Genomic DNA, 14961 nt, shown 5'->3' on the forward strand with positions numbered 1-14961 from the left:
ATACCAAAATCACTATAAGTGTGCCGTTCAGATTTGAGGAGTTCGGTTCTGACCATCATCAGCAGTTCCACTGCACCAAATGTCACTGTTCTGGACATAAGTGCATGCTGTTCTTATAAAATTACTAAAATCACTATAAGCGTGCCGTTCAGATTTGAGGAGTTCGGTTCTGACCATCATCAGCAGTTCCACTGCACCAAATGTCACTGTTCTGGACATAAGTGCATGCTGTTCTTATAAAATTACTAAAATCACTATAAGCGTGCCGTTCAGATTTGAGGAGTTCGGTTCTGACCATCATCAGCAGTTCCACTGCACCAAATGTCACTGTTCTGGACATAAGTGCATGCTGTTCTTATAAAAATACCAAAATCACTATAAGCGTGCCGTTCAGATTTGAGGAGTTCGGTTCTGACCATCATCAGCAGTTCCACTGCACCAAATGTCACTGTTCTGGGCGTAAGTGCATGCTGTTATTATAAAAATACCAAAATCACTATAAGCGTGCCGTTCAGATTTGAGGAGTTCGGTTCTGACCATCATCAGCAGTTCCACTGCACCAAATGTCACTGTTCTGTGCGTAAGTGCATGCTGTTATTATAAAAATACCAAAATCACTTTAAGCGTGCCGTTCAGATTTGAGGAGTTTGGTTCTGACCATCATCAGCAGTTCCACTGCATTCCACTGCACCAAATGTCACTGTTCTGGACATAAGTGCATGCTGTTCTTATATGATACCAAAAAGTCACTGTAAGTGTGCCGTTCAGATTTGAGGAGTTCGGTTCTGACCATCGTCAGCAGTTCCACTGCACCAAATGTCACTGTTCTGGACGTAAGTGCATGCTGTTCTTATAAAAATACTAAAATCACTATAAGCGTGCCGTTCAGATTTGAGAAGTTCGGTTCTGACCATCATCAGCAGTTCCACTGCACCAAATGTCACTGTTCTGGACATAAGTGCGTCCTTCGGAAACGTTCGTATTTGTCATGATACTTCAATAAATGTCAGTACATCTTGTAGTGACACTGACTGAAATAGCATGACACGTTCGTACGTTCCCGTAAAAATTCGAAGGCAAACCTTTTCGCACTGCATCTGTAGACATGTTATGTGTATAAAACCGGCCAAGAGCGTGTCGGGCCACGCTCAGTGTAGGGTTCCGTAGTTTTTCGTATTTTTCTCAAAAACTACTGAACCTATCAAGTTCAAAACAATTTTCCTAGAAAGTCTTTACAAAGTTCTACTTTGGTGATTTTTTTCATATTTTTTAAACATATGGTTCAAAAGTTAGAGGGGGGGGGACGCACTTTTTTTCCTTTAGGAGCGATTATTTCCGAAAATATTAATATTATCAAAAAACGATCTTAGTAAACCCTTATTCATTTTTAAATACCTATCCAACAATATATCACACGTTGGGGTTGGAATGAAAAAAAATATCAGCCCCCACTTTACATGTAGGGGGGGTACCCTAATAAAACATTTTTTTACATTTTTTATTTTTGCACTTTGTCGGCGTAATTGACATACATATTGGTACCAAATTTCAGCTTTCTAGTGCTTACGGTTACTGAGATTATCCGCGGACGGACGGACGGACGGACGGACAGACAGACATGGCGAAACTATAAGGGTTCCTAGTTGACTACGGAACCCTAAAAAACTGACTTGTAAATGTACCATTTATGAATAAAGCATTCATTCATTCATTCGTTTCTTAATCTTCAAAGGAAATGAAAGATTACACTACAGACTACACGTAAATAAATGTTCCCGCATGTACACGAATAATTGACACACATAAATACTTATACGCTTACGTCTACCCTACTTTACTTCCTATACATCTCGCTGACACTAATAATATATATAGCCTACTATATAGGTACAGCGGGCCAAATCTCGATTGGGGGGCAATTGTAAGTGATCCATTTTTAACCGACTTCAAAAAAGGAGGAGGTTCTCAATTCGACTGAATTTTTTTATTTATTTTTTTTGTATGTATGTTACTCGATATCTCCGAGGCTCGTGGACCGATTTTCAAAATTTTTTTTTTGATCGAACGGGTCTAACCCCGAGATTGGCACCAAGTCGGGGTCTGATGATGGGATCTTGGAGAAATCGAGGGAACTCTTCAAATGTTATAGGCACATGTAATGTTCTTAGTGTATTTTTCAAAGGTACACCAGTATTTACGCCTGATGGTAATAATTTTATGTGGTTGAGCTGATGATGATGGAAGGTCAACTCCTCAACGGTTAGGAGTTAAAGGATAATTCTTTCACTACTGTACACATATTCGGACTGATACATATAATATCACTAGGAACCACTAAAAATCAACAAATAAATTAACTTTTTAACAAAAAATAAAACCGCCTTCAAAAAAAGCGTGTTACAAAACACGGAGAAACTAAAAAGCCAAAAATAATATACCTTCGAATTCAGATTTCTTATCGGATTGCAATAATCTAAACATCCAAATTATAAACAAATCAATTATTTTTGGAGTCGGGGCCAGCCTGCGTATGGTTGGGTGAGGCAAACAAGAAATAGCAAGGCGACGAACAGGTCTGGTACCGACTACAAAAATAATTGATTTGTTTATAATTTGGATGTTTAGATTATTGCAATCCGATAAGAAATCTGAATTCGAAGGTATATTATTTTTGGCTTTTTAGTTTCTCCGTGTTTTGTAACACGCTTTTTTTTTCCGTTATTACACTATGATGTTGAGTCTACAACTCTACATGTATCCACCGAACACGCCTACCGTATATAACCGGTGAACACTCTATTTAATAATGCACACATTGTAAAACATGCAGGACCAAGTTACATTTGCCCCCCAGTCGAGATTTGCCCCGCTGTACCTTAAAGGTAATTTTATACATTCCTTAGAAGTGAGCTTTTGCTGGATGATAATAACCCTGGAACCAAGCATGATGCCAGCTACGTGTATTTCTAGGATTTTGATGCACCAAAACTGAAACATGATAACGTCATTTTATTTAAGTATCTAATAATAATAGAGCTGGTTATACCAATTAAGGAAGAAATACAGAGGTACTGGGAACGACGTTTACTGCCATTAATAAACGCAACGAGTGAATGTTGAATTCATGCTTACAGTCTACAATAGCACAGTATAATAAAAAAGTACTATCGTACAGTATGGACACTCCCGCTCCCCCCGAAAGTGCCGCCTACCCATTCTCGGCTACCTCACAGTTACCGCCTGTCAAAAACACGACCAGTCGACCTATCATATTTCACGCATACAAGCATGGTACGAGAAAAGCCCGCTCCAGACTATGCGTACGAATCACGGCGCGACTTTGTGGCGTGAACACTCGCGGCGGGACGTATGGCTCCAGACTCGTACAACTTCACGGCGATTTCGCTTTTCGATTCTCGCCAAGATGGCGGAATATCATCAGCTGATCGAGGTTAACTGCAAATTATCTATGTCATCATACTGAACTTAGCTGTTTTTCCATTTGTTTTTATTGTTTAATCATAAAATGAGCCACCTAATCCATACTAATATTATAAATAGGAAAGTGTGTGTGTCTGTTTGTTTGTCCGCCCTTCACGGCAAGACGGAGCGACGAAATGGTCGTGATTTTTTAAGTGGAGATTGTTAAAGGGATGGAGAATGACATAGGCTACTTTTTGTCTCTTTGTAACGCGAGCGAAGCCACGGGGAAAAGCTAGTATGATTGATATTTTCATTCCACAAACGATCAATAATACTGTGTAATGTGGAGCCTTTCAATTTCGCGATTCGCGCCTCCTTTGACGTGGGCCGAAAAACCGACAAAAAGTGGGGAATTTGGCGCGAAGCCGCGAACTTTCTGCGTATCGAATCCACACTCGCGTTCACGGCATCGCGCCGCGATACGCGCGCGACTGTGGAGGGCGCTTTAGAACTAGGAACGCGCCTCTTTCATATATTTGATCGCCGAGGTGTGACATCTTGATAAATTGATAGTGTGTTGTTATGCCTATAACATACATATATAATATATAACTGTTTACACAAGTATTTAATATGTACTATAGGTATAAATATATTGTATATCCAGTTTTTTGAAACATTTTAGGTACGTACTAATTAGTTTTTAGGGTTCATTACTATTATAAAGTAGCTAAGTATTTAGTTTTAATTTAGGGCTAACCAAAACGATACACTACGTCACACTACGCTAATACGCTATAAACGAAAATAGGCTGTCAGTTGACAATTCGAGTCGTCATACAAATAAATACCCTTACCGGGATTCGAACCCGGGAACACGGCTTAGCAGACAGGTTCAATACGAGCTAGGTCAAACCAGTCGTCACTTTTATTATAACGATAAGACCTTTTGTTCGGCTCGTCCTTAAATCAATTAAATATATGTAACAATATATTATGGATTTTCCTAGTCTACTTACGGTTTCCATAAAGGTTTTACTGATCTGGTGAACTTGAACTACACCCTGTTCTATTTTAATGCCATCGGCTTGGCCTCGGTGTCCCACGTTGAATGAAAAAGAGTGCGTCTAAAAGGTGCGCTTTTATTCGCAACTGAGACATTTTTTTATGTTCATAGTAAGATTAGGTATAGTAGGTACCTGCAACATGACCCGATTACAGAAGAATATCAGTAGTGGCTGCAAATAAAATGCCGGTAAAGGGCAAGAGGTGATGGTGATTTATCCGTACATTCAGTGGGTTATGAAGTTAAAGTAAAAAAAGTTATATTATGACCACCAATTGTTTTATAATTTAATGTGGTATGTCTGTTGGCTATTTCACCACACTGACAATTCTGTGGCTATTTCTGGGTTGATAAGTAACATAGTTATTTAGCGTCAATATTTCCTTGTTGAACATGCAATGAACGGCGAAGTGTCACTGTCGGGCGACACTTGTCATTATTGTGAAGTAGGCCACTGATTTGCTTTTTTGTATTATTGTTTTAAAGACACTAGAGTAAGGTAATTATGATCCTGATATCTATTCACGATATGCTGAAGAATGACATTAAAAAAATGTATACTTGTGATATGACTAGAGAGCGGATTTCATGTAAGTAGCGATTTAAATATTAATATGGATATGATTAGCGCAATTTTTAATTGCATGTCATGTCGATTATAATAAGGTCTTACAATCTATCGCATCTACATCGCACACCACAAACTTCGCTGACAAATTAGATTAAATTAATGTTATTTATTGTAAATGTTTTGCTTCTCTTGAAATGTAGTTATTTTTGTAAATAACTAAACATAAAGGAAAGTATTTTATTCTAAATAAAGGAGTTTGTATACAGGAAGCGAATTATTTTCATTTTTCTATTCTTTGAGTAACGACTCAAAGAATAGAAAAATGAACTTCTATATAACGATATAGAAGTTTTTAAAAGAGCTTATATAAATAAATTATTAAAAATTAAGAAACATTTATTTATTTATTAATTTTATTATCATTACTATTTTTGCTTAATATTCACAAAAGCAACCAAAAAGGGTTATACTTTTGTACATTTTTTGTGTGTAGAAAAAATAATAAATTATGCGAGTCATATCCATATTAATATTTAAATCGCTACATGAAATGCGCTCTCTAGATATGACACTTAACACTTTCGAAACCGGGCTCTACGCGGCGCTACGACATTTTCGCTACATACGGGGAAACCCATGTAATCGGCTACGCTTCTACGAGCGGTGTACCCGACAGTCGGGTTCTTGGTAGCGAAAGTGTTAATTGCATGGTCAAAGAGCCAAATGGATTATTTAATTTTCATTGAGATTTCTGAATATGAGAAGAGAAAACAATACGAAACCTGAATATAAGTGAAAATACCACATTCATTCTCACTTGAATTGTCCTGATCGCATTTATTGTTTTAAAAATCTATGTGCACATAACTACCCAATAGAAATAATTTCCTTTTTAGAATTTTAGCTACTGTTGCCTCTTAATAAGCTGTATTAGATACTGTCAAGACCTGGGACCATGCATGTAGCCATCGGATCATGGCATGTAGGTCGAACCTAATTTGATCGGTACCTTTCCAACCACGGCTTCAGATCGGTCTTTCAGATTGCCATTAACTGTTGTGCTTATTTTGAAATAGTAAAGAAGTTTGGCTGCCGTACGAGTACATCGTGATACACTGTCATACTCCTCGGAAAGGTGACAAGAAAATATTGTAAAACATGCTTTCTCTCTATTTATATTTAACACATATTAATTGTCTTACCTTATAGCGAAAAACGCCTGTAACATAACATAACGCCAATTGAGTCACAGATTTATTGCAGATTGAATCACGGAGGCTATAATTTCAAATAATTCATATTAATTTTCTATGACACTTTGACATTTTGTTTATAAAATTGACATTAATGTCAAATGTTATTTTCAGGTGTTACCATAGATATAAGAAGTATTTAATCTAATTGGTTATTACCCATAGAGGTATAAAATCAAAGAATATAAATCTAATAACTAACTAAGAGAATCTTGGCCTCCATAACGAGAGCACGCTACCAGACCTATCCCGAATATCCCGATCCAGGCCCCGTAGCCGAATGGCATTTCTACGACACGAAACGAAAACAAAACACCGCAAAAGGTAGTCTGGCTCTGTCACGCGTTTTCCCTATTTTATTGCCAGATGACCTGGGCCAAGTCTAACACCTAGTGAGTATAAAGGCGCCGACACATGATTAAATCGCGACGTTAGCAGATAACACGCGATGACTACAATCCCACTATAAAAATTCGACGCGACGCCACGCCATGAGGCCACGCAAACTGCAACGTCGCGTGGCGTTTTAAATGTGTCGACGCGTTTATATTATTATCGCGTATACGCGTTTATGTCGAGATCTATCAAAAGCTGCGTTTTCTGAACAGGTGCCGTAGCCGAATGGCATTTCTGAGATGCGAAACGATAACGAAAAGCCGCGAAAGTTAGTCTAGCTCTGTCGCGCCCATTACAGACCTATCATTTCGCTTACGCTTAAAGACTGCTGAAGTGTGCAAAAGAGAAGCTGTCACGTATATGATCATCCTGTAAGTGGAAAAGAGGTAGACTACAAATGAAATAAAATTACCGGTATCAATATACATATCAATTTCTGAATTTAATACTCTCAATGACACTTGACATTGGTCCAGTTTTGGTCTTACAGTTATTCTTTGTCATACTACTTCTATGGTCGCGCCAATACGAAAGAGCGATAGAGATAGATATCTACGAACGATACGTTTCGTCAGCGTTTGTGCCATTCGGCTACGCACCCAGTTCTGAGCGAGCATTCTTTCTTTCGTGCGCAGATGAAAATGAAAACACTCGACTTCCATACCTTTATCGGTGCACCAGATGGTCAAAAAAGACGAGTGGCGTGGGTAACAATTAGAGACGAAGCCGAAAATTGTTAATAAAGACGCCACAAGTATTTTTTGACTCAGTTAAACACCGTTGCATACAATACTTTTTCTACGACCATGCACTTAGTTTTTATTAGTTTTCTAAAATAACATTCATGAATTTCACACTGTTTCCTGTATTTTGATGCAAAGGTTTGCACAACATAATTTCTATTTAATAAGATAAGTCAAAAAGAAAGATATAAAGTAAATGAAATGACCGTGACGTCACTCCTCAGTATTTCATAGTAATTCCATATTAGCATCTAAATATAAAAGAAGCTGATTTGACAAGTAGGAAACTAGCCTATTATAAAGTTTCATTACCTTCAATAGTCCCATATTCTCAGGATATTAACTTTTGTGATGACTACCTTTGTTGTAGCAAATAATAATTATGCTATTTTTATATAGGAAGCAAATGAGCAGAGAGGTCGCCTGATGGTAAGCAGTCACTACTGCCCATGGACACCCTAAACATCAGAAAGATTGAAGATGCCTTGGTGGGCTTTAAGCGCCTTTTTAAATGCCTACAAAATTCTAACAAAGAAACGAACCGCACGTGCGCAGCGTCGGAGGATAGGGTTGCCTATGGATTAAAAAGCATTAATTCTCAGATAAATAGTTATAAGTCAAGTCTTGGTTACTTTCTAGGTATATATACAGTATTTATATATTTTTGTTACAGCCTTCAGCATCACAAGCCTTATTGAACTTTTCCGTTGGACTTAATCAATAAGATCAGTGTAAGATTGTCCTATTTTATTCATGATGTCTATTTAACTAAAGCATTATTAGCCATTCCACACGTGGACATCGCATAATATGAACCTTGAAAAAAACTCGCTACGTAATGTAACAATAGAAAGTGCGAACGTGCGTTCCGTGCGAACGCGCGCCACCCTTGATTAGGCCGCGAACTCGCGGCCGCCAGCATGCACTTGTAGCGCGGCGATAGAATCGCGGAGTGAGCCGCCCCTGGTAAAAGTCCGGAAATGCCTACCGCAGGCGACAAATCATTCCACAGTTAACCAGTGCGAAGAAATTACGCTGATAAGATTTAATCAAATATGCTGCTGAGCACACAATATACAACGAGGTTGTTTCTCGTTTATTGTTCTATTACATAAAAGTCAGCGAAGGTATATGTCTAAGTATCTTTTAAGGATAACTTACTACACCCATTTTTTTCCATTATTTGCTACGCTATTTAATAATTCCTTACATTATGTAATTTTAAGAGTAATTGTAAGTTAGTTTTCAAGCCATATAACTTGAATGAAATGTTAAAGACGCTAACCCAATAGGTAGTTAAGTAGGTATCTATCTAACTATAAGCATGTTAGAGAAAACAAAACTTAATTTTGTGGATTATGAATAGTGGCCGAAAGCCATAATAGAGTAGATGTGTTTGTATGTTCATATCATAAATAATTGAATAAGAGAGTCTACGAGTAGAACCGTCAAATAATTCATGTAGCGCCGTGGCTTGCGTGGGCGACGGTCGCGCGATGATCGGTCGCGCGATGATCGCGCGACGGCGACGGTCGCGCGACGGTCGCGCGACCGTCGCCCCCGCAAGACACGGCGTAGGGCTAACGTCCCGGAGTGAAAAGCCCGCTTGTGCACGATGCATTGACGGAGGGGTTATCGAGGAAGAGAAATGTCGATATTGTGGTGAAGTGTTCTCCCTGCCCTCCACGGCCGAGGTGGGTTACAAAAAAAGTCGGATTGGTATTACGAGGCGTCCTTATCCATGTGAACTTGGCAGCGCCGTTGCAGCGGCATTGGTGGGGATGCAGGGGGCGAGAAGTGTTGATGTTCCGTTGTGCCGTTCTTCCTGTCCTCTGCGGCTGAGTTGTGATCGATCGTCGAAATTGTTTTGTGTCGTCGAGCGTCTGACGAGCGAACATGATGAAAGCTCCTCGAAGAAACGAATTAACCTACCTAATCACTGAAAAAAATATGCGGTCTTAGTGTCCACACAAACTATTGCTATTGGCTATTGAACTGATAATAAGTATAAAATAAAATAAGGAGCGTTTAGTCATTTACTCAAGCTTGTGACCGATCTTGACATTTTATTTCCATTGCAGTCGGGTGACCATCAAGCACGGTTTTTGCTCTTTAAAAGGTGCTTCGACTGCTACAACTACTGATGAAAAATATCCAACACTCTTTCCAATTGGTAGCACATGCACTAGTTTTCACGTAAGTGACTGCCAGTGCCCGTTCATCTTAGCAAAATAACAAAATTAGGTTTTTAATAACTAGACCTAATACCCAATCCAATAGTTATGTTAGTGAAAATCGGAATACGTAAAATGAATAGTTGAACTTTAAGTATTTGTAATAAGTATAGACATAGTGTATAGGAAATCCTTCCCTTATTAGGATTAGTACGAATCTAGATCTATAATAGAATAAAATTAAAGTACCTACTTGGTTCTGTACGTTTAATTAAATAAAAATTGATTTATTATTTCAACTTAACATATAGGACAGTGATATAAATAGTGTTGTATTAAAGCGTAACTGATCCAATCAACTTCAAGTCAAGGGACCCTAACGCTGGTCTTCCGTGGAAGCCCTTCCGAGAGCGCAGCTAAACAAAATGTCTTTCAATACTCGTTCAAGATGAACTTGGATTTACTACTTAGATGTGTATTACTTAAATATTATTGAATTAAATAGCTTTTTTTACTTTACTCCATATAAGATTAGGCAAATAATATATACATATTCGATGTAAGTACTAAATAGTACCTATTTAGTAATAATTTCTAAACTCTAATCTGTAATTTAATTACCTACTACTTATATAGAGACATGCATACGTAAGTACACTCATGCCTATTTTCCAGAGGAGTAGGCAGAGATCACGGATTTCCATTTGTTATGATCCTGTGAAACCACATTCGCTGCCCTCAGTTTGACCTGGCCTTTATGCAACATGTCCCCGATTTGGTAGAGAAAAGTTTTCTGTTTTGACGCTCAGTTAGCAGATCATAATTATAAGACCGGTACCTATTTAAAATGCTTATGCTATTTTATACTGAACATCGTGTTATATTGTATATGTTTTGACAATTATGGCAATGATATTTAAACGTCATGTTGGCATATTTATAAATCCATAAACAATTAATCTGTACTTTTTATAATGATGGAGTGAGACCGGCGAGATTACGACAATTCATTAATGCTTTACGTCAAATTGAATTTTGTAACAGAGCGGCATCTAGCGATGAGTAGCATAATTAAGACTTGTTCAACTCCAATTAATTAACTTATTAAATGGTTTTATTTTGACCCCTGCAAGCGTTTGATCTCAGCTATACTATATGAAAAATAGCTTATAGAAATACCTTTCTTGTGATACATATGGCATGAGTATACACTCTCATTCCGCTGAACAGCAGATGATTTTTAGTATGGCTATTTTTAAAAAGTGTAAAATATACTCTTCTAAATAATTAATCGGTAGCGTTAATAGCAAAAATAAACAGCATTTTACTTAACGTTTTGAATAAAAAATAGCACTCTTCGTCATATATTACGTATTAAGAGAATTAACTACTTAAGTAATCAACTTTCTTTTTTTAATATCTCGTTCCCTGCAAGTTATCTGAGGTTGACCCCATACAACGAATTAATACTTAGATTAAGAGCTTTCAAACAAGATATGTTTCATAAGTATACAACGATGGGACGCTGCCCATACAAAAGTGCCCATTCTCCTTTGCCCGAAGGCCCGCTTCGTCGCCCCTGAGGTCGCTCGCTGACGAGGTCATAGCGAAACGCAGGGGACGTCGCCGGCTCGCTTCGCTCGCCACCTCCCCCCCCTGCGCTTCGCTATGTGGCCTCGTCGCTCGCTGACCTCGGGGCTACTCCGCGAGCCTTCGACCTCAGCGGTGCGGCTGTTGGATTTGTTGGCCAATTCGGTTTTAGACCCTATTCTTTGAGTAGCAGGGGATGAACTAAAAAGGTTGATGGGGGAGGAGGGGGCGTGGCCAAAAAGGGCGGGGGGCGTGGCCAAAGGGGGCGTGGCCAAAAGTGGGCGTGGCCGCGCTTCGCCCGAAGGCCCGCTTCGTCGCCCCTGAGGTCGCTCGCTGACGAGGTCATAGCGAAACGCAGGGGACGTCGCCGGCTCGCTTCGCTCGCCACCTCCCCCCCCTGCGCTTCGCTATGTGGCCTCGTCGCTCGCTGACCTCGGGGCTACTCCGCGAGCCTTCGACCTCAGCGGTGCGGCTGTTGGATTTGGTGGCCAATTCGGTTTTAAGACCTATTCTTTTTAAACTTACCACGTACTTTTAACTATGTCGACGGAGCCCCGCTGCGCGGGCTCCTATTTCTAGGTATATAAAGGTAACTAACAAACCTAAACCTAACGAACCTACTACTGTCCCATTAAGTAAGCACCTTTGACTGTTTCGACGGAGCCCCGCTGCGCGGGGCTCCTATTTCTAGGTATATAAAGGTAACTAACAAACCTAAACCTAACGAACCTACTACTGTCCCATTAAGTAAGCACCTTTGACTGTTTCGACGGAGCCCCGCTGCGCGGGGCTCCTATTTCTGGGTATATAAAGGAAACTAACAAACCTAAACCTAACTAACCTGCATATTGTCTATGCCTATGTATGTATATTATGTGGGTTGGTTACTTAATTAACATAGTCAGAGTTTTTAAGTGCAGGAATAATATATCCAATTGCTTTATTTATGACCTTAGTTTTAAAATAATATACCTGCACATAAAAACTTGAATTATGTTAATTTGTTTGAAATAAAAAACAATTTAAATGTGAAATCTTTTATTACATAATAAACTAAAACTAACTTAAAACTAGTTACAATAAACTTAAAACTACTTACAACTACTTAAAACTAAAATAAAACTACAGATCTATTTTATAAACATACTTTATTGCTTTAATTAATTCTTCAAATGGGTCTAAATGATTAACGTGGATTCGCCTCCTCCATATACTGTCAAACAACCACTCCTCAAAGTTTAATTTACGTTGCTTACTCCGGAACACTTGCTTCAATCCCCGCCACTGGCTCTCGATTCGCTGGGTGTGTGTCCCGTCTGGTGCCACAAACCTGTTCTCTGGGTCACTATGGTTTACCCGTCGGTGGATGTAGCCATGCTCCGGAAGGCTCATATAGGCTCTCCAATAATCTGTATGGATAATTGAGCCTTCCGCAACATGCTTTTTAATCAGTGGCACCAGAATTTCTGCCGATCTCTCATTGTTGGGACACACCTCGAGCCGCAAATCGTCGCTCCCGTCTTCTATCATCCCAATCACCCAGTGGCCCTCAATAAATCTTCCTCTGTTATATTTTCTTTTGCCGAATTTTGATTCGTCGATCTGGACTATTTTGTTAGGCCCTCCAATCTTGCCATGCCCCCTCTGGTGCTCTAATTCGTATACCATGACCACCTCGCGACAGAAGTGGAACCAGTCCGTGACAGTGGCACTAGACACCACTTTGTCGTATGCCGCTGAGACCACATTCTTCATGGTCGCGAGGTGCGTCATGTTTTCACTAAAACAGTACATTATCCTGAAGATGATGAAAAGGGGCATGGAGGCCTTCTCAAACCAGGTCCCCTTGGCACGGGACACCGATTTGGAGCGACAGGTGCCTTTACGGCACCTGTATTTCCCGCAGGACCCGGCAGACTTCGTATATGACATCTCCGTTTTGTGTATGCGGCACATCCGCTTCTTCGGAGGCAGGAGCCCCCTGTCCTCCGCAAACTGGAGGCACTTGTCCTCCGTGTCGAAGGACAAAATGACGCGCTCCCAATTCCACATTTGGCTAAAACAAACAAAAAGTAACAATTAAAATATATGCTTATAAGTTACAGAAAATTATGTTGAAATATTGTACAATATTTCAGACACTAATCACTATAAATTACTTTAAATCAATGTAAAATATACAATATTTACAACAAAAATGTGAAATTTACAACAAAGTAGAACCAATTAAAGCTATAATTACCTTATCTCAGCCTTGTTCGGCTTCATTCTCCTGCCCGATGACCCGGTGGGACGAGGCACCGGCACATGTGCCAGTTCCTCGTCATTGTCCGAAGCGGCAGCGTCAGCGACATCAGGTCTCGGCTCATCATCGTCAGTCAACGACGACCGACGACTAGAGCCGACAGTTCCACTAGTGGAACCGCCTGAGTCACCAACAATGACTGACCCGCTAGGGCCAGCCAAGCCGCTGGGACCGGGAACAGGATCGTCATAAATTGACGAACGCGCGGCACTCACAAGTGGCTCATCAGAGTCCAACACTTGCACTCGCGAAGTGTGCCCGAGCGGCTCTATTGAGTCCAAAACTCGCGCACTACCACACGAAATCACCACGGAGCGTATCGAAGAGGAGGAGGAGGCCGTGCCAAGCGGCTCACTAGAGTCCAACACTTGCACCTCACCATCACTCAACTCAGACTCTTCGGACACAGAAGCACAGGGCTTCGGGGATGCCATTGTAAATCAGCTTGCTTGAGGGAGTACGTAAAAACGATCTCGACCACAAGAGCGACAAACAATGACTGACATGGGCGAAGCCTAACCATTCAAACGTCAATAAAACAAAATGGCAGCACTTTGCGTTCCATTACTAACAACGTAAACCATACGTCACCTTTTTTATGACAAATAATACTTAAACAAATACAAATAATGGTAAAATAATACTAAATAATGCTTGTTTATAATTAAATTACTATAAAAAACACCATTTTTAAATTTAAAAACCAATAAAAAACGTACCAATATATCCAAAAATACACCATCAACGTAAAACGAAACGTACAGGACTATTTTCACGTTCGAGATAGGAAATTACCACGCACAGATTAGCAGAAATGGAGTGTTAATTTGAGATTTGTATAGAAACTTTAAAAAATTATATTTCAAAAACTATAACTTTTCTCGCCCTGAAACTTTCACAAAACGCTTTCTTTTCACAAGAACTATCTACAAAAAAAAAATGAACTTCTAAATCGTGGGTCCAAATATATCCAAAAATACACCATCAACGTAAAACGAAACGTACAGGACTATTTTCACGTTCGAGATAGGAAATTACCACGCACAGATTAGCAGAAATGGAGTGTTAATTTGAGATTTGTATAGAAACTTTAAAAAATTATATTTCAAAAACTATAACTTTTCTCGCCCTGAAACTTTCACAAAACGCTTTCTTTTCACAAGAACTATCTACAAAAAAAAAATGAACTTCTAAATCGTGGGTCCAAGTACTAAAGACTAGCCATTTTATCTGCCATACCTTTTGATCTGCCAGCGATATTCTAGAAAATACACAACTTACTTTTGAAGTTCTCGACGACTACTGACGGCACATCCCAGGATACCAATTTGTTTTCTGTGTCTTCTTCCATTATTTTAGTAGGTATACTTGCGATTGCGATCACCAAGTTAATTTTACCACCATAACACTTTCACAGCAATGACAACGACGCAAAAAAAC

At 39.5% G+C, this 14961-nt stretch overlaps 2 protein-coding genes across 4 annotated transcripts in view; both read right to left on the reverse strand.

Annotated features, from left to right (window-relative positions):
* The window catches only part of LOC125228409 (paxillin), a 139442-nt gene that overhangs the window by 79243 nt on the left and 45238 nt on the right, over nucleotides 1-14961 (reverse strand). The gene's annotated exons all lie outside the window — the stretch shown is intronic.
* Nucleotides 12321-14033, reverse strand: LOC125228411. Its single transcript, XM_048132981.1, has 2 exons — nucleotides 13459-14033; nucleotides 12321-13272 (listed from the first exon to the last, which is right to left on the reverse strand). The coding sequence occupies exons 1-2, from the start codon at nucleotides 13953-13955 to the stop codon at nucleotides 12339-12341; spliced, it is 1431 nt and encodes a 476-aa protein (XP_047988938.1). The 5' UTR covers nucleotides 13956-14033; the 3' UTR covers nucleotides 12321-12338.

The sequence above is a fragment of the Leguminivora glycinivorella genome, chromosome 7 (assembly GCF_023078275.1).
Source record: "Leguminivora glycinivorella isolate SPB_JAAS2020 chromosome 7, LegGlyc_1.1, whole genome shotgun sequence".
NCBI classification, from domain to species: domain Eukaryota; kingdom Metazoa; phylum Arthropoda; class Insecta; order Lepidoptera; family Tortricidae; genus Leguminivora; species Leguminivora glycinivorella.